Here is a 24,160-nt window from a genome sequence, read left to right on the forward strand (position 1 = left end):
TTATGTGCCACATCAGACAACTAAGAGATTTTCTTCATGTTTATATATAAAAACTTAAAAAGTGAATGGCTTTTTTTTGTTTGTTTTGGCCAGTCCTGGGGCTTGAACTCAGGGCCTAGGCACTGTCCTTGAGTTTTTGCTCAAGGCTAGCACTCTACCACCTGAGCCACAGCACCATTTCTGACTTTTTCCTGTATATTTGGTACCAAGGAATCAAACTAGGGCTTTGTGCATGGTAGGCAAGCACTCTACTACTAGGCCAAACTCCTGGCCCCATGAATGGCTTTTAAGCCTATGGAAACATGGCCAAAATGTACTTGCCTTACATATGACACTGTAACACCTCTGTACTTCACTTTGACAATAAAGAAGAAAATGAAGAAGAAAAACAAAGAAAGAAAACACAGGGAAAAAAAGTTAAAATTAAAGCAACAAAATAGAAAAGGATTGTCTTTGGAACACTGACTCTACGGCTCTCTAATGTTGAAACTCAGCAGGGGCTGACAGTGTAGGTCAGTAGTAAAGAGCTTGTCTAGAATGAATAAGGAAATCAATAAAATAAAAATTGTCAATGATCACTACTATTTACAAGCAGGCAGATGCTCAAGCATGAATATGTACACATTTACATATAAAATGTACACTTAACATGTTTTGGAGAAAGTAAAGGGAAATGTATACATTGTTATATTTTGAATGGAAATATAAATCTGCAAGAAAGAAATTGACAATAGGCCATATTCTCTGACACTTTGGCACTTTCACTTCTGGGCATTTATGTTACAGATAGACTCCCACATATAAGAGATATCATAGGCACAAGGACATTCACTGTAGCACTGTTGGTATTACCTAAAATTTGGTCATGAAAAACTGGAAAAGAGTGAGGAAAAGAGTGACACTGTTCAAAAAGAAGTATACTCAATGCCTGACTTTTATGACTGTAACCCCTTTGTACATCATCTTTATAATAACAATTTTTAAAAATTTTAGTAACAGGTTGAACACTTGTAATAGGAGATTGGCTACAATTGTGATAGACTGACAAGATAGAATATTATAGCCATTTAGTAAACAACCAATATAAAATATTAATATAGAAAAGAGATATTAGACCAACAATTTGTCATAAGTAGCATTGTTAATTTTTAATTTCACATACAGAAACATCAGCATGAACACACATATGCTTTATAGCACACACTGTGCCCACCTTGCATAAAAAAACTGATAATAAGTCCCTTCTAAAAAGGTCTGGGTTTGCCAGTGGCTCACGCCTGTAATCCTAGTTACTCAGGAGACTGAGATCTGAGGATTGCAGTTCAAAGCCAGCCTGGGCAGGAAAAGCCCATGAGACACTTATTTCCAAATCAACTACTCAGAAAAGGTCGCAAGTGGTGATGTGGCTCAGGTGGAAGTGCTAACCTTAAGCAAAAGCAGCTCAGGGACAGCGTCCAGGCCCAGAGTTCAAACCCCAGGACTGGCCAAAAAAAAAAAAGGTCTAGGTAGCTGAAGAGTACCTGCTTCTCACTCTACATCCTTTAGTAGATCTCAGTCTCACTCTATTTACACTTATCCAGAAAATTAACCTTTAAAAACTTTAAGCTTAATTTAAAAAAAACACCTTTAAATACCTAACCTATGATGTATTCCAAATAAAATAACAAATTTTCCTTCATAATAAAATTTCAATTTAAGAGTCATAAAATCAGCATTTCAAGAAGAAATCTTTTCTCAAGTCTAGTGACTCTATAATCAACAACAGTTTCAGTACGATTACAAACTTAAAATCTATTTCCAAGCAGAATGTATGTTACTCACAGTGAAGATGATTTAGCATGGTAAAATTCAGACCCTAGCTGGGCATGCTGGCGTACACCTATAATCCTACCACTTGGAAGACTAAGAGGCCAGTCTGGAATATAGAGAGACTCGATTTCAAACGGAAAAAAAAGGAAAAATCTACCACAAACCTTACCTAACCAGGTCTCCATGAAGCTGTAAGTAAAGACTTTCTCTTCCCTCTCCAGCACAAATTTCTGATGCTGGTGTCTCTACTGTGCAAAGGACAAGATGTAAGTCTGAGGAGGAGGAGGAAGAGGCGGAAGTAGAAGAGGAGGAAGAGGTGGTAGTAGTTGTGGTGGCAGTGGTGGTATCAGCTCCATAGAGGTAAACACAGCCTCTCTTCACATCTTCTTTCAGCCAGTCTCTTTCTCGAGAACCAAACCTACTTCTTCTATTTAAACAATTTCTGCTCCCATTGCGTTTCATATTTCTCTGAAAAAAAAATACCAAGAGAAAGAAATGATTAGAATGTTTCATCCCACCTCTATATTTTATATTCACCAGCTCTGCCCAAACACTCCTCCTCCTGCCACCAGATCTCCTGCATCTGCCATTTTCATTCTTAGCCCAGATAACTTTTCTGTTCACACCTCTAGTCATCATCTCTTCTGATCCTTTTTCTTGTTTTCAGAAGTGTCAGGAACAACAAGACTTACATGCTTATTACCCAACTTGTACATTTTTTTCAACATTTTCCCTATTTAGTTCAGATCATTATTCTAAACAATATTCTGTGTGTATGTATAATTCCTACATTTACAGCTAAGGCTACCTGGTACCATACCACAATATCTACTTCCTCTTTCTCCAGGAATACAACACAGTACTGTACTTGCTTTAGCATTTCGTGGATTTTTTAATGTTTGCCACATATGTATACCATAAATATGTGAAACATATTTCATACACAATGGACATACTTGTTCTGGGGCTTGAACTCAAAGCCTAGTTGCTATCCCTTAGCTTTTCTTTTTTTGCCAGTCCTGGGCCTTGGAGTCAGGGCCTGAGCACTGTCCCTGGCTTCTTCCCGCTCAAGGCTAGCACTCTGCCACTTGAGCCACAGCGCCACTTCTGGCCATTTTCTGTATATGTGGTGCTGGGGAATCGAACCTAGGGCCTCATGTATACGAGGCAAGCACTCTAGCCACTAGGCCATATCCCCAGCCCACCCCTTAGCTTTTTTGGTCAAGGCTAGCATGCTACCACTTGAGCCATACCTCCAGTTCCAGTTTTATGCTGGAAAATCAGAGATAATAGTTTCACAAGCTTTTTTGCCCAACTGGCTTCAAACCATGATCCTCAGATCTCAACCTCCTGAGTAGCTAGGATTATAGATGTGAGCCACCAGTGTCCAGCACATAAAGTCTTTTTAATAGCACTTTACCTGATTTAAACCTTTATCTAAACCTTAACATTGGCTTAGAAATATATACCTTTGTAAATAGACCAGGTCATTTATTTGAACACACCACAACTTATCCACTCTCCCATTGATGGCATTTAGTTTGTTTCCAATGTTTCACTGACAGAGGCAACCCTTCAATAAAAACTTTGTATGTGTCCTTATGCAAATTTGTAAGTTTTCTTAAGGTCTTAACCTTCCACATCATAGTCCAAATAAGCAGATACAGTGTTGACACAATATTGCCCAAATATTTTTATTCCTAGTATGTTTCAAAAATTACATTTCCACTTTATGTCCAAGGTTATGTGAAAGTTCACACATATATTGTGAAGTGAAGCAATCTCAAAGCAAAAACAACTGCTTTAACCAATATAACAAGTTCCTAGCCCAGTGGGTAAGGTGATGCATGCTTATATAATGTTGGCACTTAGGAGGCTGAAGCAAAAGAACATGGTGAGTTCCAAGTCAGTGGGGGCTACAGAGTGAGATTCTGTCTCAAAACAAGCAAAAAAAATTTTTTAATTCCATATTTTGTCTACTGTTTTTATGATAAACAACCTTATCCTATAATTTTAAAAAAGATTTCCAGTGACAATTATACCAACATAGCTTTCTTCATTTTCTACTGTTCTTTAGTCTGTTTTAGCTATATCCACAAATTATTCCACAACTCTGTAACTTGTCTAAAATGCCCTTCTCTACCTTATTTACACGTCAAGTTATTTTTCAAAACTCTACTCAAATGTGACATTTTCTCTATGGAGCCTTCCATATCTCCTATTCTCATTCTTCCCTTCTGCCTAGAAGAATCAATGGCTAGAGAAGAACTTACTTCTAATATATATACATTACAATCATTTGATATGTCTTCCACCAGTCTCCACTAAGAGCCTATTACAATGTCTTAACAACGACTACAAGAGGAAAATGCAGAATTCATGTGACATCACAAGAATTCATACCCAATCTGTACTTTAGTCCAATTAGCTGTGGTAAGAAGCTGAGTAAACTTTGGGGGGGCAAAGCTTCCATTTTTTGCAGTGAACCATACAATTTTTCTTCTGTATCAGCTGCAAAGTTAAAAAGAAATACGTTTAAGTCAGGAGCCGGTGGCTCACTCCTACAATCCTAGCTACTCAGAAGGCTGAGATCTGAGGATGGAGGTTCAAACCCAGTCTGGGCAGGAAAGTCAGTGAGACTCTTATCTCCAACTAACCACCAGAAAACTGGAAGTGGCATTGTGGCTCAGGTGGTGGAGCACTAGCCTTAAGCAAAAGCAGCTCAGGGATAGCGCCCAGGCCCTGAGTTCAAGCTGCTGGACTGGCAAAAAAAAGAAAAAGAAAAAAAGGAAGAAGGAAGAAAAGAAACAAGAAACTTAAATAAATGGTGAAGAATGAGGAGGGGAAAATTAGCAGGTATTTCCATAAAGAAAGAAAAGAATGGTCTTACTGTTTAAATTTAGGGTAATCATTTTGCAGATTTGGGTGATCTGCAGATCTTGGATTCCTACCATGAACAATATTATAGATTCGAACTATAAAGGAATGGATACATCCTGCTACAGTGGGAACTAGACCTCTTTGTCATTGAGCCTATCTTCACAAAGCTGTGTTTTCTTTAACATCTCAGAACTAACAAAGATCTTTCAAGTGCTTATTTCATAAACTCAGGACCATTGTATTATAACTACTAAGTAATTTTTGTGTGTGCTAGTCTGGGGCTTAAACTTGAGGACTGGCTGATGTCCCTGAGCTTTTTTGCTCAAGGCTGGCACTCTACCACTTGAGCCATAGCTCTTTTTCCAGCTTTTTAAAATAGCTAACTGGAGATAAGAGTCTCACAGGCTTTCCTGCCTGGGATAGCTTTGAACCATGGTCCTCAGATTTCAGCCTCTTGATTAGCTAGGATTACAGGTCTGAGCCATCAGTGCCTAGCTTCACTAAGTAGTTTTTAACCACTGAATACTTGGGGACTGGCTATTTCTGAATATCTCTCATTTTTTAATCTTTGAGAAAGATTAACTGTTTCATCTTTATACAGAAAGCTCTATATTCAGGGGAGAAAAACACTGTGCAGACATTATTCCATGCAACCACCAAAGTACGTCTTGAAAACAAACATTCTCGCCCAATAATAGCCTACTTACCTTCACAATTCAAAAAAAGTCAAAAGATCTCATTAGTTCATATTTTTTTTTCTTCAGTGAGAACTTGTAACAACAAGTCCTTTGTAAATGAACATACATACTTAAGACTATAAATTCCTTAAGAAATTTCACACTATGAAAACATATGTTGTTGGTTGTCAGTTACCTCAAGATTTCTTTATATGACATGATCTACCCTACCCTATGGAAACAAAGTGCTGAGCTAGTATCTTAGTAGATTCTGTTCTCCAGAACCTTATTAGTGGGCTTTTAAGAGATCTGGAAAATAAACAAAGCAAAGCAACAATCTGCATAGGCTGTGCAGCTATTATTAGCCACTGCCAAATTACTTAGTACTTCTTTCTCAGGAATGTCTTGCTCTACTGCCCAACACATCAGGTAACTATTAGAAAGCTTAGCAGCCAGTACTGCAGATGACAGTCCTCTGAAATGCTGTTTCTAGAATTAGTATTCCAATGGAACTGCTAGATTGAAGCTACTTTATTTTCTTCCTTTCTCTTACAAAAAAGCTGTTATCTCAAACTTATCTAAAAGGGAACACAACTTTAATGGTATCACATTAAACAAGCATATAAAGAGAACATTTATTATTTAAAGGCTTTCTAGAAAGCAAAACTTTTTAGAGTAAGCCATAGTTGAGTATACTGCTACAGTTTTACTTTTGTATGTGTGTGTATGTGTGTGTGTGTGTTCCTGCCCACCAGTTCTGGGACTTGAACTCAGGGCCTGAGAGCTGTTCCTGATTTTTTTTGCTCAAGGCAATAAATAGCACTCTACCACTTGAGCCACAGATCCACGTCTGGTCTTGTGGTTGTTAACTTAGAGTAAGAGTCTCACAGACTTTCTGGCCCATGCTGGCTTCAAACCATAATCCTCAGACCTCAACCTCCTGAGTTGCTAGGGTTACAGGCATGAGTCACCTATGCTCAGTTCAATTTTATTTTTAACTCTTAAAATTACAGACAATATTCCAGGCACCAATGGCTCATACCTATAGTCCTAGCTACTCAGGAGGGCTCAGATCTGAAGGTTGTGGTTTGAAGCCAGCCAGGCAGAAAAGTCTGTGAGATTCTTATTTCCAATAAACTACTCAGAAAAAGCCAAAAGTGACACTGTGGTTCAAGTGGTAGAGCGCTAACCTTGAGCAGAAAGAGGCTCAGGGACAGTACCTAGGCCCAGAGTTCAAGCCCAGGACCAGGAAAAAAAAAGTACAGACAATATGAGGGCTATGACCAGTTCAAAGGTAGCAAACTATTAAGTATCCACATACATTAACTCAGGAAACACGGCTGGGAATATGGCTTAGTGGCAAGAGTGTTTGCCTCGCATACATGAAGCCCTGAGTTCGATTCCCCAGCACCACATATACAGAAAACGACCAGAAGTGGCGCTGTGGCTCAAGTAGCACAGTGCTAGCCTTGAGCAAAAAGAAGCCAGGGTCAGTGCTCAGGCCCTGAGTCCAAGCCCAGGACTGGCAAAAAAACAAAAACAAAAACTCAGGAGACATGTATGGTGAAAAAGGGTCTGGAAAAAGAAATATCCATATTTGATTCTATTAAGATATGAAAGGGACTGGGAATATGGCCTAGTGGTAAAGTGCTCGCCTTGCATACATGAAGCCCTGGGTTTGATTCCTCAGCACCACATATATAGAAGAAGCTGGAAGTGGTGCTGTGGCTCAAATGGTAGAGTGCTAGCCTTGAGCAAAAAGAAGCCAGGGACAGTGCTCAGGCCCTGACTTCAAGCCCCAGGACTGACAAAAAAAAAAAAAAAAACAAGAAATTCTGGGCTGGGAATGTGGCTTAGTGGTAGAGTGCTTGCCTAGCATGCATGAAGCCCTGGGTTCAATTCCTCAGCACCACATAAACAGAATAAGCCAGAAGTGGTGCTGTGGCTCAAGTGGTAGAGTGGTACAGAGGTAGAGAGCAAAAAGAAGACAGGGACAGTGCCCAGGCCTGAGTTCAAGCCCCAGGACTGGCAAAAAAAAAAAAAAAAAAAAAATGAAATTCCTTAAGGTGGAGGATGTTCTTATATCCAGGACTTTAAGACAATAATGGTTTATCTCTGGAAGAAATAGATGGGGTGGGATGAGTTAGGTAGAAGAAGACTATTTTACTTCATTAAAAACATTTTTTTGGGGGGGGGGCCAGTCCTGGGGCTTGGGCTCAGGGCCTGAGCACTGTCCCTGGCTTTTTTGCTCAAGGCTAGCACTCTGCCACTTGAGCCACAGCGCCCCTTCTGGCCATTTTCTATATATGTGGTGCTGGGGAATTGAACCCAGGGCCTCATGTATATGAGGCAAGCACTCTTGCCACTAGGCCATATCCCCAGCCCCTCATTAAAAACATTTTTTTTTTTTTTTTTTGGCCAGTCCTGGGCCTTGGACTCAGGGCCTGAGCACTGTCCCTGGCTTCCTTTTTTGCTCAAGGCTAGCACTCCGCCACTTGAGCCACAGCGCCACTTCTGGCCATTTTCTGTATATGTGGTGCTGGGGAACCGAACCTAGGGCCTCGTGTATCCGAGGCAGGCACTCTTGCCACTAGGCTATATCCCCAGCCCCTCATTAAAAACATTTTAGTACCACATTTTAAAACCACATATAAATATTCCTTTGATAAAAATATAAAACTATTCTTTAAAAAGTCTCATGGCATTCACTGATTAGTTATAACTTTATATATTCTACAGATTAAGTAAAATTAAAAAAAAGAACTGCAACCTCAAAGCTGTGAAAATATCTGAAGATACTACCAACTTACGTTTCAGCAGTTTGCTAAATACATTTTGGAAGTTTTCTTTTTATTTTGGCAGCACTGGTGATGGAACTTACAAGGAGACAGGCACTCTACACTTAAGCCACCCTTCCAGTCCCTTTTTACTTTAGTCATTTTTTAGTGCACTTAGGCTGGCCTGGGCTGTGATTCTTCTATTTGTTCTTCTTGGTGTTGGTGGGAATGATAGGCACATGCCACAGGGCCCAGCCAGTGTGCTTCCTCTGAAACTGGGATAGCGCATGTTCACCACTTTACCCAGCACCATTGGTTGAGATGGAAGCTCACAGACTTTATTGCCTGAACTGGCTTTGAATGGCCATCTTTCCATCTCTGCTTCTGAAATAGCTAAGGACTATGGGCTTGAGCCACCATACTATGCTGGGAATTTGTTTTAAAACATAGTCTCACCATGTTACCCAGGCTGGCTTTGAACTCCTGAGGCTCCTCTGTTGGCCTCCTGAGAAGCTGGGACTATAGGCACATACCATCACACTGAGCTGAGGGCCATATTTTGAATAAAAATTTTCAATACCCCAGGTAGACAGACCTTGATCTGGTCTGGCTAAGTTATACCGGCTTAATTATATTAGGCTTTCTGTGAAGACCTTTATTATTTAGTAGTAACAGTGTTTGTGATTAGGTACTACATATAATAGTTACAAAAAAGGCTTTTTCTGGTGCTAGGGACTAATACCAGAACCTTGTACATGCTGAGCATGAGCTACACTCAGCCCAGAGCTACACCCTTATATGACCATTCTCTCCATTTCACAAAGTTTTCTACTTGTTTATGTACTCTTTTCCAGTTCAGCTTTATACAAAGTCAACCACTCAGCTAGTTACAGGAACATCTATATGAGGAGCACACAAAAGTTATTCTCCAGGACCATTCCACTTACTTTCTAGGATTAAAATATTAACCACATGAAATAAAACAAAAGTCAGAAGGCTTTAAAGACAGTTTGTCACATCAGGACTAGAATCAAGATAAATCACAGGAATTTTTCTAATGGCTCCAAAATTGGAACCTTAGGGAACCAGAGGAATATTATCTTCAGTAAAGGTTATCCTCTTTTCTCTCTCACAACTGACTCCCTCGCCACTCAAAAATACACACACACACACACACACTTAAAAAACAAAACAAACAAACAAAAAAAACCAACCCAAAGCCAAGTGCTGGTGGCTCATACCTATGGCTCTGTGGCCCAAAGTGGTAGGAGTGCTAGCCTTGAGCAAAAAGAGCTCAGGACAGCATGCAGGCCCTAAGTTCAAGCCCCATGACTGACACACAAAAAAGCTGGGGTTGGAGGCATGGTTCAGTTGGTGAAGCACTAGCCAATGAGTGAAAGCATCAGGTACCAAGTTCTAGCATCCATGAGGCCCACAGTTCAATCTCTAGTATGCCTCCCCAAAAGAGAGCCAGAAGGTATCACATCTGATAACTAAGAATCTCTCAGATCACCTATTTTCTGATAAGTTAGGGCAGTTGAACTTCTGTTTGGTGCTCATTCACAATTCACATTTTGTGACTTTTTTTTTTTTTTTTTTTGTAGTGCTGGGTTGTGGACTTAGGGGCTTTGTGTATACTAGGCAAATGCTGAAAGCTTCCAGAATGGCTTTTTCATTTTACATAGCTAAAAGATTTGGGGTAATTATAACCCAAAATAGGACCAATCAAATTGCAAGAGATGGGTATTAGTGTTTATGAAGAGGTCTGAGACAATCTCTGAGAAGTTATTACTTTAAGTCACTGCTGTAAAGCTGGGAGGTAACAGAAAACACTGTTTTACATTTCACCTAGTACTAGTTTATGCTGTTTCATGGATTTACTAAGTCCATCAACTCTACCTCTTTTTTTATGTTGCATGCCATCTTTGTGACGTCCTACCGATAATCTTAATAACAAGAAAATATTGCTCAACAACAATCTTCACCACTATCAGTTAAAATACATATTTAACATCATGCATTTCTATTGTTTTGTAAAACTACTTTTAAAACATATCAAATCTCATTTTTTTCTTTCCTGTCTTCCTTGGCAAGTTTAAAACCCTGCCCTCTCTTCTGCTATTAGTCTAAAGGAATTCCATCTCACCTCAGGGAGGACACCTAGTCTACGTATTTGACCTAGAGGGGGGCAAATAAAACTATCTGAAAGGCTAAAACTCCACCCAAAACCCCTTCCCTTAACCATCACGCCAACCCAGCCCATCTTCTGCATTCCTTCTCCATTTAAAACTTCTTGTCATCACCTTGGAGGCTCCACTCCCCCCTTATCTGCATATGTTTTCAAACCCTCCCACTCCCCCCAATTCTTGCCGAAAAGCCCCGTTCGCTGCCTGTTGCATAACGGCTCCTCCACTCCGGTCTCCCCCGGAGGGTGGGCTGGAATGTCCCTTTCGGCCCAGCCCCTCCTGCCCGCGGCCACCCGCCCCGCGAGTCCCTGGGATTCTCCCTGCAGGCGGGGCGCCGGCTGGCAACTTGGGTAGTAAAGCCCTGGGGCAGAGTGTGCCCGCTCGGGCCGGCGCAGCCCGCGCGCGCCCCGGCGCCGGGCCAATCACGGCCGCCATCCTCCCGCTGGGGTGATGTCTTCAGGTGTCCGGGGAGAGCCCTGCGTACTTGAAGCCCCGCTCTCCTCACCCCCCCCCCGCGCCGCCTCCCGCCAGGAGACGCCCGCCGAGGAAACACCCCCCGCCCCCCCGCCGGCCAGTCCGGGACCGCGGGCGCGGCGGAGGGCAGCGGAGGAGGCCCGGGGATGGGGAAGGAGCCGGTGGGCGGCGGCGGCGGCCCGGGGGCCCGGAGGCGTGGGCCTGCCAGGCGGGTGGCGCGCGGCCAGGGATGGGCAGCGGTAGGGACGGAGGCGGCCCAGGCCTCGGCGGGGGCGCGGTGCGGAGGCCTCCGCGGGGACCACGGTGCCTCACGCCGAGGGCGGGGAGGCCGAGTCGCGAATCCGAGCGACTGACGTGGGGCGGGGGTCGCGGGCCGCCTCCAACGCCGCTCTTGGGCGGGGGCGGCCTTGGCCCTTTCGCGTTCCCTCTCAGCCCGTCTGCTAACTCGCCCGTCTCCTCACCTTCAGGACTCGGATCCCTCCAGGCCGACGGCTGGTGGAGGCTTCCGGAGGCTCCGGGGGCTCCAGCGGGCCCACGGGGCCCGGCTCCACCTCCCCCATCGGCGCCCAAGACTGTACGGGGACGCCCGGCCGGCGCGACGGCGCGCGAGCCTCGGCGGCGCGCGCGAGCCGCTGGAGCCCCGCCCCCTGCGCCATAGCCACGCCCTCCCCACCACCACCACCCCCCCGAGGCCTCTAGCCCCGCCTCTCGTAGCCCGTCGCCCCGCCCCCGGGGCCCGGCCCCGCGGGACCTGCGTAGCTGCGGGCGCGGCGTAGACGGCGCAGCCCAGCCGCATCCAGGCGGGCTGACCTGACCGCGGGGGATCGGGCGGGCGGAGTCTCCGCCACCGTCACCGCAGCGGGAGGCGTCCGCTGCCAGTCAGCCGGGGCTGGGCGCCTGTCTCCGCCCTCGAAGTAGCAGTCGGAGGTAGGAGCGGGTGGGGTGTGGATCTGTCAATTGCGGCCGGACGCACCCTCCGCCGAGGGTGCCCGGCCACTTCTCCCACTCGCGACGCCGTGGGGTGGGCCGTAGGGAAGCCCTCCCCCCCACCTTAGTGAGGGCCTGTTTGTGTTTTCGGTGCTCACCGCATTCTGTGGCAGATTGGAACCGACCTGGCCCCTCCTCTCCAGCCTTACTTCTGGTCTCTTCTTTCCCCTTCATGTGGCAAAATTAGAATCCTGTTCTTGACCTCAAGCAGTAGCAGGGGCCTGTGAGCCATTTTATTATTTGCAAAGCTCATTCAGGGGGAAAAAAAATGTTCTAAAAGTTAAACTTCTCCTCCCCCCCCCCCACTCCTGCACCCTTTTAGTTCCTGGGGTGATAATTCAGTTTTGGAGTCCTGATTCCACGTCAGTCAGATCTACTGGTTATTCGATCTTCCTCGCTGTTTTAGGAGGCTGCGACCCTCGAAGATTTCAGTCCAGGGTGGGAGGAAATCCCGGCCACAAGGCCAGACCTAGCAGAAAAACCTGTGAGACTGTCCGTCTCCAAAATAACCAACAAAAAGTCAGGCCCGATGCATGGCTCCAGCTGTGGAGTGCCAGCATTGTAAGCAGGCCCAGCAAACACAGGGCCCTGAGATCAAATCTTGACACTCTAAATTTCATCCCTCTCCCAATTTTCCAAAAAGTAGTCTAATTGCTCTTAAATTTCCTAGAAGCTCTCTAGTCTTACAGATTGTTAGTTTCTTCTGCTCACTCACACACGTGTTGAATCGTCAAGCAACTTGCAAGGAATTAAACAGTAAAGAGTATCTTCTTGAGCTTTTAATAATTGGTTAAAGTGGTTATCATCTTAATTATCCACTGGTCCCACGTGGCTAATCCAAACCAACTATATGTCCAGAATATGTTCATTGTAGGCCTAAAGCAAGAGTTTCCAATCTAACAGAGTCTGAATCCTTCTCTGCAGATATTTATCCACTTGAAAATATTTTAAATGCCAAGACAAATCTTGACAAAGGCTCAGATCTCACTTCTGTAAAAGTATGATTACTATTTTCTTCCTTTATATGAGTTATGTTGCATAGATCAAAATCCCAACCTCCACTAATCTTTATTTCTTGGGCTCATTTTAATACATGAAAAATAGCTTACCTCTTCAAGTCTGGCATGAGTAAAGTTCTTATGTTGCCAATCTTCTAGTTTTCATTCTACTTTGAACCTATTTTCAAAACTATTCACTGTAGTTAGATTTCCATTTTAGAGCTCACTAGGTAGTTTTTCTCATCAAGAACATCTACACTAATATGAAGCCAAAAGTAGAACTAAGCAAGGGCAGTCAGGCATATGGAAAGGAAAAAAAATTGGAATAAATATTTCTAAAAATCTGTTTTTGGAGGTATTACACATTACCTTTTCCAGATCTCATGAGTAAATTCTTCACAGATTAATCACAAGAAAGTGAAAGATCTTAGGACCAAAGTTCTAACTTATGCTAGACAACAGCCGTGGTAGGAGGCTAACTAAATTGATATGCTGAAAATTATGTACTTAACACTTCATATTGGATAAGGTACTTCTTAAAAAAAGAGAATAAAAGTCATGAGGCCAAATGTTTGGGGAGATCATTTATGATGCTACTTTTAAAGGTACCTATTATTATAAGATTCAAATAGAAACTGGATACAGGGCTGGGAATACGGCCTAGTGGCAAGAGCGCTTGCCTCATATACATGAAGCCCTGGGTTCGATTCCTTAGCACCACATATATAGAAAAGGCCAGAAGAGGCACTGTGGCTCAAGGGGTAGCATGCTAGCCTTGAGCAAAAAGAAGCCAGGGACAGTGCTCAGGCCCTGAGTCCAAGGCCCAGGACTGGCAAAAAAAAAAAAGGAAGTTGGGTGCAGTGGCTTGTGCTACTTGGGAGATGGAGATTGGAAGATCATGGTTCAAAGCCAGCCCAGAAAAAAGTGCAGACCAGGTGTGGCAAGCACACCTATAATCCTAGCTATGTAGGAAGTATAACACAGGAGGACTGGGATTGCAGTCTGAGGCCCAGGAAAAAAGACTTAGATCCTATCTAAAAACTAACAACAAAAAATAAAGGAAAGGAAAGAAAAAGGGTTAGAAGCGTGTCAAGTACAAATACAGGCCTTGAGTTCAATCCCCAGAACAGCCAAGGCAGGGGGGGGGGGGGAACTCAGTAGTAGTGATAAGTCATGTACTGTCATTAACACTGAATAGTGTCTCAAAGGTCACATATTCATGCTTTCCCCCAGTTGAAGGCAATGTGCATTATGTATGCCAAGGGTTATATAACTACAATTTCTGGAAATGGTAAACAGCTGAGACTAACCCTAAAAATAAATTCTTCTGGGATTTTTTTAGTGCAAAAATCCATCTGCCCTCACCACAGGTTCATCATTATAAAAATCAGTTTTGATCATGCCAAGTGGTGGAAGTCCTTAGAACCCCTCCTTTCTGTCTCCTTCCTATTGCAGCTACAAATACAGGAGCCTTTCCAATCTTCACTACAAAATGGGAATAATGTCTGGAGAAGGAAAGTTCCTATCTATCAGACTTTAGCAGATGAGCCAGACTTTTATTTATTTACATCTAGTTCTCCACTCCTTCACAAAGTCATCTGGAAGTCTAAATTCATTGATATTCTGCCATACATTAAACACATTTAGGTATTCTTTATTTTGGTTCCAAATAAACAGTATTTACCTGGCTTCAAAGTTTTGGGTTTATTTTTCCTTTAGCAGGATAGAGCTCAAACCCAGGGCCTCACACAGGCTAGACATATGTTCACCCACTAAATTACACTCCAGCCCACTGAGCATTTTTTTTCCAAATATGGAGACATGGGCCAATGTGTGTGTGTGGGAGGGGGATAGAATCACAGGATTAGGGGGAGGGGAAATCACAGCATGGAAAACTCTTATGATTCAAATAATTCGGTCCTGTGGGGTGAGAATATGGTTTAGTGGTAGAGTGCTTTCCTAGCATGCATGAAGCCCTGGGTTCGATTCCTCAGTACCACATAAACAGAAAAAGCCAGAAGTGGGGCTGTGGCTCAAGTGGTACAATGCTAGCCTTGAGCAAAGAAGCTCAGTGGGGACAGTGCTCAGGCCCTGAGTTCAAGCCCCAGGACTGGCCAAAATAATAATATTATTATATAATATTATATAATTATGTGGTCCTACTGGATTAATGTTCAAACCTAAGTACAAGTTACTCTGCTGTTATGTAAATATCTTACCTATTTACTAGCTAAACTTTTTCATTGAAGCTGTTACATTTTCATCTAATTACATTGTTGATGAAGATGTCAACTAAATTTAACATTAAAAACAGAATTTCAAGCCATATAGAAGACATGTTTATGAAAATGTTACTTATCAAACAGTGCCCAAGAGCATTTCTGCATAAATTAGATAATAACCAAGGCCAACACCCTGTTCATTTTCGAGACTGCCACATCTTCCCCTTTCTCAATCAAGGGGCTGTCACAGATCATCAGAGTAATAATAAGAATAAAAAATAGCTTTCAGCCCCTAAAAAATAATTCATGAGGGCCAGGCATATTGGTGCATGTACCTCTAAGCCTGGCTGACTGGAGAAAAGGGGTAGGAGGGCCCAAACTGAGGCTGTGCAGGCAAAAATACGAAACCAGATCCGGAAATCAATTAAGGCAAAAAGGGTTGCTGGCCTGGTTCAAGTGACAGAGCACTTGCTAGAGAAGTATAAGGCCTAGAGTTCACCACAACCTCCCCCCCCACACACACATACACTTGAGGGGGGGAGAGTTTATATATGTGGTGGTACATGTCTGAAATCCTCCACTTGGGAGGGTGAGACAGAAGGATTGAATCATATGTTCAAGACCTCAGCCTGGGATATAACAATGAAACCCTGATTCACAAAACAAAAAATTCATGTGAAATAGCTACAAAATACACTCCATTTTGGCAGGTCACTCCTTCTCGATCCCAGTTACAGATACATTTGACTACTTCACAAAAAGCAGCTTATAATTAAAGCCCTGTGACTGCCCTTAATACCCATCTTACCTTGTTGACCTTGCCCTGAGAACTCATATAAGTGGAGAAAATAAGCATGAGTGCAATCTTATTTAAAACTCCCAACTGCCTGAAGACTTTTTTTTCTTCTTATATTTCTGTATAAAAGGGACATTAGAAAATGCATTTGGCTCATCCAAGGCTTCTAATTCACTGGTACAAAGTAAGGAAGCAAATTTTAAATCATTGAGTATTGACTTTTTATTATCAGTCACTGTTCATAATTTGTTTCAACCAAAAAGACAATACACACAGCAGATTTCTAAATGCATCCCATGTAAATGTTTACATCCATTTTATTCCTCACTCGCCTCTAAGACTTATCATTTAATTTTAAATTTTTTTACATCTCAAAAATATGTCTGCAATAATTAGAACTTCATTAGCTGTTCCACTTGGAAACAGCCTTTTAATATTTTTACAGTAAAGAAGATGTGACGAGGCTTAATGAAAATGTAACTTACAACATTATGGAAGAAAAAGGACCTTACAGGACCACAGTCGGAGTTCACAAAGGAAAGTGATCAGAAGCTCTTTCCCATGAGATTCCCCAAATAAAAACAAAACACACAAAGCACAAACATAAGTTCATGGGGGGTAAGGGGGAGGAAGCAAGTTCCATCACTCCATCTTGAAGCCAGAATCAGCCACGTGAAAGTTGGCAAAGCAACTGTGCAAAGCGGCTTCGGCATTTTCTTCATGTCAGTGTTCCAAGGTTTGGAACACTGTCTGTGGGACCCACTCACTGCTATTGCTTTGAAAACGTTTTTCACTTCCAGTTCTACCAGCAGCCCAACCCTTCAGAGCCAAAGCTGGTCAAAAGTATTTTAAACTTCAGAACTTTCTGAACAAATTCTTCCTTCAACAAACCTCCCCACTCGCAAACTAATGAACAAGGACATCAACAACCATTCCTGAACCACAACTTGTGAGTATTTGCTTTTTGCTCTCTATCTCTCAGTTCAGGATACCACAGTTAAAATACATTCACTAGAAGAAAAAAATCCACATTCAAACTCCTTCCTTTCTCCTAGTTCTCATGGCCCAACTATATTCCAATGTAGAAGATAATGAAATTGAACTTCAAAAGCAGTCTTCCCTACCTCACAACCTCTTCTAGAAGGATACAAAAAATGAAAAGATGTAAATACTCAAACTCTTAGTGCTGAACAATTTTATTAAATATCTCCTCACATACAATTGAGACAAATAAGGTGTACAAATCACACCTTTAACCTAGCAAGAAGAAAGCCCTCCCCTTAAAAATTCTATTGAGGAATGTTTCTTTAAATGAGAAAGACCGTAAAATTAACAGATGATCACTAGACTGTGTAAAACTTCCACCACTACCCAAACCACCTCAAGGTAACAGCACCAAAGCAATGTGGGAGGAGCTTCTCAGGGAAGGCACCCTTCCTAAAGTTTTGTTTTGTTTATTGAGATTACTTAGATGAATTCTCCCTAGGATTACTTGGGGGTGGAGAAGATAACAGGATACAAACTACTCTCCAAAAGGGTAATGCTGAGGTACAAAGTGCATGTGAAATTGTCTAAGTATGTGAGGGCTCACTGCTTATCACCCTGGGATTATTCCGTGCTCACAGAAACCAGGCATTCCTCCTTTACAATGGCTCTGAAGTTGTAAAATCAATCTGAATTTGCTCCCCTTGAATGACTATATTTGGGAAAGGAATTACTGAAATGTGCACATGTTCACAGAAATTAAGAGGTTTCTCCTTTTAGCTGCAAAGCCAAGAAAGAGAACTAATGCTGATCCTAGAAACTAAGGCACACTGAAGCTTTCCAAGATCCAGTCATTTGAAAGTCTTCACAACCATCAGTATCCTAGGCAGTTATTTGGCTACTAGTCCTTCAGTATGTATGGTACCAGGTTCGGTCTCTGAAATCAGTTCAGTCCTACACAGCACCCTTTGTGTTAAGGCCATGATGTTTTATTCCTTCTAGACAAAGCCCTGGGTGATCATAAACTCTCCCTCAAAACTATGATCTGGCACTCTTATGCCACAGTCTTGGCGCAGATTACTCAAGATTCAACCCACTTCAACAACAAGAAACGAAACTAAAAAAATGAACGAACGAACACACACACGCACACACACACACACACACACACACACACACACACACACACACACCTGAGCTCGTTAGTTAGCCACAAACACAAGGGAGAAAATAAAGCCTCTACACAAAGAGGAATGTTAAGACATTCTATTCAAGAAATCCACCAATATTATGTTAATCCTATCATGTTTCACAGCATTAAATATCCATCCAATGAAATAGTTTACGTAGAACCTTTAAAGGCTACTTTTCATTGCACAGGCAGAGCAGTTGTGTGAAATATGCACTAGTCCAACACTTACTTTACTGAAAACAGGAGATACTGTCCTGTTTTTGACTTAGCCAACCATTTACCCAATAGAGTAAGTTTCAGTAGCCTTACTCTTATACACTAATAAGCCCAGAAAGTTTCCCTTTTAGTCTTTAGTTCAACTCCAGTTTGTCAAATGTTAGACTAGTCTAGCATCTGATACAGTGCTAGGCTGACAAGACACTGAAGATTTTTAAGTAAAGGCTTGGTGGAATGGGGGGGAAGGGGGAGAAAAAGATATCTGTTCTGTTTAAAACTGAAGCCAAAGTAGTCATACTGTACAGTGCAGTAACAGTTGCAAACATTTTTAAAGGTGGGCCCCACATGTTCTTGTTTCTGTAGTAAGATGTAGTGCTTGCATACCTGAAGGTACATGGTACACCCAACATGTACCATAGCAAGTCACCTTTACTTCATTCCAGCAACTTAGTCTTAAGCTTTTGTAATATAGGAATCCTTTCTAAAATTCGCTCAGCATTCTTACTGGTTTAAGAAGCTCAAGTCTTTAATGCAGGCATTATTCATGAGATTGGCCTCTTTCAACAGACCAGTTACTCAGCCTCAGGAAAGGGAATTTTTACCCTATGGTGAACATAAAACTTCCTTTGACAAGGGACAAGGAAGCTACAAGGCTTCACTCCAACACCATAAAGTACAATATAGGAAGAGTTCTTTAACCGTGTGGTCTTTATTTCAGTGCCAGTGTTACAGATACAACACAAATGTTCCAGTTAGAAGAAGGAATTCAAACGGAATGCCAAGATCCAAGCCAGGCTCAGGAAATAAAAAAGAAGGGGAGATCTGGAGTAATGGATGACTCCAATATGCTCCAGGATGAGTCTGATAGTGCGCTTCCTGAGCACAGGTGTTGTGTTAAGGAGTCTGCTCTTTAAAACTGGTATACTCCTCTTTCCACCCATATACCACAGTTTGAACAGGCAAGTGACAGGCTTGGGAAAAACATTAAAATTTGTGGTCAAAATAGGGTCATTAATAACTATTAATGTATCTTTTAGAACATGTCCATTTGCACTTGAAGGGGAGTCAATTTTGCAAATCATGGAGAACACTCTGGACTACAGCTAGAGAATGGAAAGAAAGGGGAGCTGGAAGAGCCTTGGAAGTTTCTATTACAAATAGAGCACCATATCCTTCATGCCAAATCTCAACAAAAACTCTTTTTAACTGCATCTGTCCAGTGTTTATAACCTCTCAAGGTCTGACCAGTTCTGGATAACAAACATACATACGTGTGTGTCTGTGTGTTTACAGCAATGCACAGAAAAGGCTACCAGGAGCCTAATGCCTCTTTCAAACCTTGGGGGAACCAATAGAAAAAGGCAGGGCTCCCTAATGTTCATTGTTACATTTCCATTCCAAATGCCAGATGTGAAAAGCGCCTGAAGATGGTAACCCAGCTAGTGAGGAATAAATACCCCACCTTGCCCAGTCCGCAGAGAAACAACAGTAAAAAGAAGGGGCCACTCTTGGCTGCAGAGACAGGGTGAGTGTTTTCTTGCCATGAATTCCAATCCTTTCCTCCAGACCAGCTGCTTATTGCCTCAGGAGCCCGGGGAATGTTGATTCTGGCTGCAAATGTAGGAGGGGTGAAGTACAGAAAAGGGGGAAGAGGAGGAAGAGTGCAAAGTAGCCTCCAGAAGCAGCCAGCTTCAACAGTGGAGGAGAGGATGTTAGTCTTTAACAATGCTTCAAGATCAGCAGTAACTTCAGGAAAATCCTCCTCAACAGTTCTCTTCTGCTCCTCATGCCCATGGTACAGTTGGGGGTGGGGGGACTTGCCAGCAATCACAACCTCCTTCCCAGAGTTCCTTTGATTGAGTGGGATAAGAATGAGAATGGTGCTGGACCCTCATTGCCAGGACTGAGGGGGAAAGTTGTTCACCTCTGCTAGATCTTGCATTGCTGAGCCCTTGTGATTATATGTGAGCTTGATCCTCATTCGCAGCTGTTGCTGTAAAGGAAAAGAGAATCATAAATATGTTCTAATAATATCTTTCTCTATTGGTCTAGTCCACAAATAGTTTTGTTTTCTTGGTTTTTTTAGAGACAGTATCTTACACAGTATCTTGCACAAAGGCAGCCTTCAAACGCCTTGGCTCAAACTATCCTGTTTAACCCCCCTTACTAACTGGGACTGCACCATCATACTTGGCTTCACACAGTGGTTTTTAAATCTTAGGAGCCAAAAAATACTTCAAAACAAAGCTTATCTCTACAAATAACATACAATGCTGGGCCCTAGTGGCTCGCACCTGAAATCCTAGTTACTTAGGAGGCTGAGATCTCAAGATCACAGTTCAAAGCCAGGCAAGGCAGAAAAATCTGATAGTCTTATATCCAATTAGGCAGCAAAAAAGCTGTAAGTAGAGCTGTGGTTCAAGTGGTAGAGCACCATCCCTGAGCAAAAAAGCTCTGGGACTGTACCCAGGCCTCAGTTCAAGCCCCAAAACACACACACACACACACACACACACACACACACACACACACACACACACACACACACACACCGCAATCAACAAACCACCAAACTAGCTATCATTCTAGCTTTAAGCAAAGGAGCCAACAGACTTCTCTGCTTGAGTTGGCTTTGAACTGCAAACCTCAGATCTCAACCTCCTTAGTAGTAGCTAGGATTATAGGTGAGTGATACACCAGAGCCTAGCATACTTCAACTTTTTTATAGATCTAATTGTTTCAGCTTCCCCTTCTCCACAAAATATATCTTTAATCCTCAAAAATAGAAGAATTTTGCTTGCCAGACACTGGTGGCTCATGCCTGTAATCCTAGCTACTCAGGAGGCTGAAATCTGAGGATCACAGTTCAAAGCCAGTCTAGGAAGCAATATCCATGAGACTCTTATCTCCAATTAACCTCCAGAAAACTGGAAGTAGAGCTCTACTTAAGCACTAGCCTGGAATAAGAGAGCTCCGGGACAACACCCAGGCCCTGAGTTTAAGCCCTAGGACCAACCAAAAAACACTTTTTAAAAAGAAAAAGGGTGTTGCATTTTAATAAGATATCATTAACCATTTGATATCTTGACCTTGATCTATTTTCAACAAAAGAAGAAAGAAGTGGCACCAGGCAACTGAATCTTTGACTGAATCAGAAGAACCCAGAGAAACGAAGTGAAAGTGTATTTAGGAAGCATATGTCTTGCTCAATTACTGGCTTCAAATGTGCTACTCACCTTCTGTGGGTTCAGAACCTTAATGACTTGTGTGATGGTTCCTGTATTAAATGCTGGGACAATGCTGCTGCTAGGAGACAGAAGCTGCAGCTGAAATGTCTATAGAGGAACAAAGGGCACTATTTAGAAAAAGCAATACACAATGTTAAATCCAAGTTGTCATCACATAAAAAGATAAACACACCAAGTGCCAGTGGCTCACATCTGTAATTCTCGGAGTCTGAGATCTGAGAATTGTGGTTCAAAGACAGCCCAGGCAGGAAAGTGAGACTCTAATCTCTAATTAGTCAGAGAAAAAGCTGGAAGTGGCAATGTGGCTCAAGTGGCAGATCAATAGCCTTAAGCAAAAAGAGCACAGAGAAGGCAACCCAGGCCCAGAGTTCAAGCCCCAGGACTGGGGGAGGGGGGTAAAGCTGGCCAATGAGTCAAAACTAAGTTTTACACTATTTTATTTTCCAGAAGTAGAAGGTATGTGAGCATAACTGTCACAAGTTGTACTTGTAAAAACTCTTGTGCTAGGCCTTTGATCATGAAACTAGAAACAAGTTACTCTGCCCTTCTACTTTTCAAATAGTGACCAATTCTTGTTCTGCACCTTCACTTATTAGTAACTGATCAACCATACCAGAAAAAAAAGTGCATGCGCGCATGTGTATGTGTGTGTGTGTGTGTGTGTGTGTGTAAGGGGGAAAAAAAGGCCAGAAAGAAACCAAGAGAAAATATTTCCAAAAGTAACAAGCCAACATACTAGTCACCAACAATTGTACTTTATGCTTTTGTGTAATTATATGACTAGGCCCCAAAGATTTGAGCTTTTTTTTTTCTAAAGCCTGCATAATCTTGAATGGGTCAAGGTCTCCCTCTATGTAAGAGGCAAAGAAAAGGCCTGAAAGAGCCAGCTTGTTAATATGTAAGTGGAACACATCAGGATTACTCTAAGAACAGACACAGAAAAAGTACACGTAAAATCAGCCTGTATGGCAAAAAATCTAGATGAGCCAAGCACCATAATTGGTTGAGTATTGATGAATCTTACTTGTTAACAGAGATGAGGGATAAAAGTGCTACCAGCAAGTTAGGCCAAAGTTACTATATGAAGTAGCTGTTATGTATACTGGGATTTAAAACACTTTATCTGGGAGAGAGAGAAAGAAAATGACAGACCAGAAGTCCTCTCTAAAGTAAAAAACCGCAAGTGAATATTCACCCTCACAGAACAAGCCATCATTTGGGGTCTTACTCATAATTCTACTGTTAGAATGAATAATATAAGTTAAAATGTTATTCATTACCACTGTATTGCATTAAATTTAAGATATCAACTTTAATTCATATCACTATTTTATGTACTACAAACAAATAAATAGGCTAGCTTGTTTTATAAGGGCAATTTCAGAGACATTAAGAAATGAAAACAGTACATAGTAGAAACTATGAAATGTGACATTTCACTTTTCAAGATACATCACTATAATGCGGTATACAATACAGCACCAAAATAAGCCATGCTATTGGGAAAGGCGATGCTACTAGAACAGCAGTCTAAGGAACAAGTAAAACCACTAGGCTGAGTGACACTGTCCAAAAAGAAATCTACTCATTGTAACTGTAACTCCCTCTGTTTATCACCTTTATAATAATAAAAAAATGTTTAAAAACACTAGGCTGCAGCAGCTAATACTTTTTGAGCACTAAATACATGGAAAGTGCTTCCAATTAAGTCCTGGCACAAAAAGAACTCACTTATTCTGGGATTTGTAATCCTGGGAAGTAGATTATCTAGGAAGCAGTTGTCATTATCACTACTCCCATTGTAAGGAAGCTGAGACACAGATTGTTTCCATCATATAACTTGCATCAAAATCCAGACAAGAGCAGGGCTGGGAATATGGCCTAGTAGCAAGAGTGCTTGCCTCCCATACATGAAGCCCTTGGGTTCGATTCCTCAGCACCACATATATAGAAAAGGCCAGAAGTGGCGCTGTGGCTCAAGTTGGCAGAGTGCTCTAGCCTTGAGCAAAAAGAAGCCAGGGACAGTGCTCAGGCCCTAAGTTCAAGCCCCAGGACTGGCAAAAAAAAAAAAAAAAAATCCAGACAACAGCATTAGAATTCATTTTTTGGAGCTTAATCACTTCACATTACTTTTTGAAAAATATCTACTACATCATTCCAGCTCCAAAAAATGTTAAGCAAAGAAGATAGGAAGTTAGCAGTAACCACAAATAAAACATCTTCAGTTGCTAAAAGCATGTCACCTGAATGCCATGGTAAGCAAGTTCAATGTAAACTAGTGGTTGGCAAAGTATGGTCTAACACCCGTTTTTATAATCTTTTATTCTAACAGAGTCACACTCATTCATTTACTTATGTCTATACTGGTTTCTGTATTATAACAGAAGCACTGAGCAGCAAAAGATATAATATAGAATAAAACAAGTAAAAGTAATACCTTGTCTTTTATACAAAGCCTTTATTCAAAACTTTTTTTGGGGGGGGGGGCTGGGAATGTGGCTTAGCAGTACAGTGCTTGCCTAGCATGCATGAAGCCCTGGGTTCGATTCCTCAGCACAACATAAACAGAAAAGGCTGGAAGTGGAGTGGCACTGTGGCTCAAGTAGTAGTGTACTGGCCTTGAGCAAAAAGAAAACAGGGACAGTACTCAGGCCCTGAGTCCAAGCCCCAGGACTGGCAAAAAATATATATAGATAGATGGATTTCTTTTTTAT

At 42.1% G+C, this 24,160-nt stretch overlaps 2 protein-coding genes across 4 annotated transcripts in view; both read right to left on the bottom strand.

The window, feature by feature from the left end:
- Window positions 1–11,402, bottom strand: part of Phlpp2 (PH domain and leucine rich repeat protein phosphatase 2) — a 63,911-nt gene extending 52,509 nt beyond the window's left edge. For both annotated transcript variants that reach the window (XM_048355172.1, XM_048355171.1), the window contains exons 1-2: window positions 11,265–11,402; window positions 1,979–2,277 (exon numbers count right to left, since the gene is read on the bottom strand). In XM_048355172.1, coding sequence (XP_048211129.1) covers window positions 1,979–2,277; window positions 11,265–11,363 — 398 coding nt within the window. In that variant the 5' untranslated portion in view covers window positions 11,364–11,402. The remainder of the gene's footprint in view (window positions 1–1,978; window positions 2,278–11,264) is intronic.
- A 4,613-nt stretch (window positions 11,403–16,015) lies between these two features.
- Ap1g1 (adaptor related protein complex 1 subunit gamma 1) overlaps window positions 16,016–24,160 on the bottom strand; it is a 67,179-nt gene continuing 59,034 nt past the window's right edge. For both annotated transcript variants that reach the window (XM_048355175.1, XM_048355176.1), the window contains 2 exons: window positions 21,435–21,533; window positions 16,016–20,191 (listed from right to left, as the gene is read on the bottom strand). In XM_048355175.1, the coding sequence (XP_048211132.1) occupies window positions 20,090–20,191; window positions 21,435–21,533 (201 nt within the window). In that variant the 3' untranslated portion in view covers window positions 16,016–20,089. The remainder of the gene's footprint in view (window positions 20,192–21,434; window positions 21,534–24,160) is intronic.

This window comes from Perognathus longimembris, chromosome 10, assembly GCF_023159225.1.
Source record: "Perognathus longimembris pacificus isolate PPM17 chromosome 10, ASM2315922v1, whole genome shotgun sequence".
Taxonomy (NCBI): domain Eukaryota; kingdom Metazoa; phylum Chordata; class Mammalia; order Rodentia; family Heteromyidae; genus Perognathus; species Perognathus longimembris.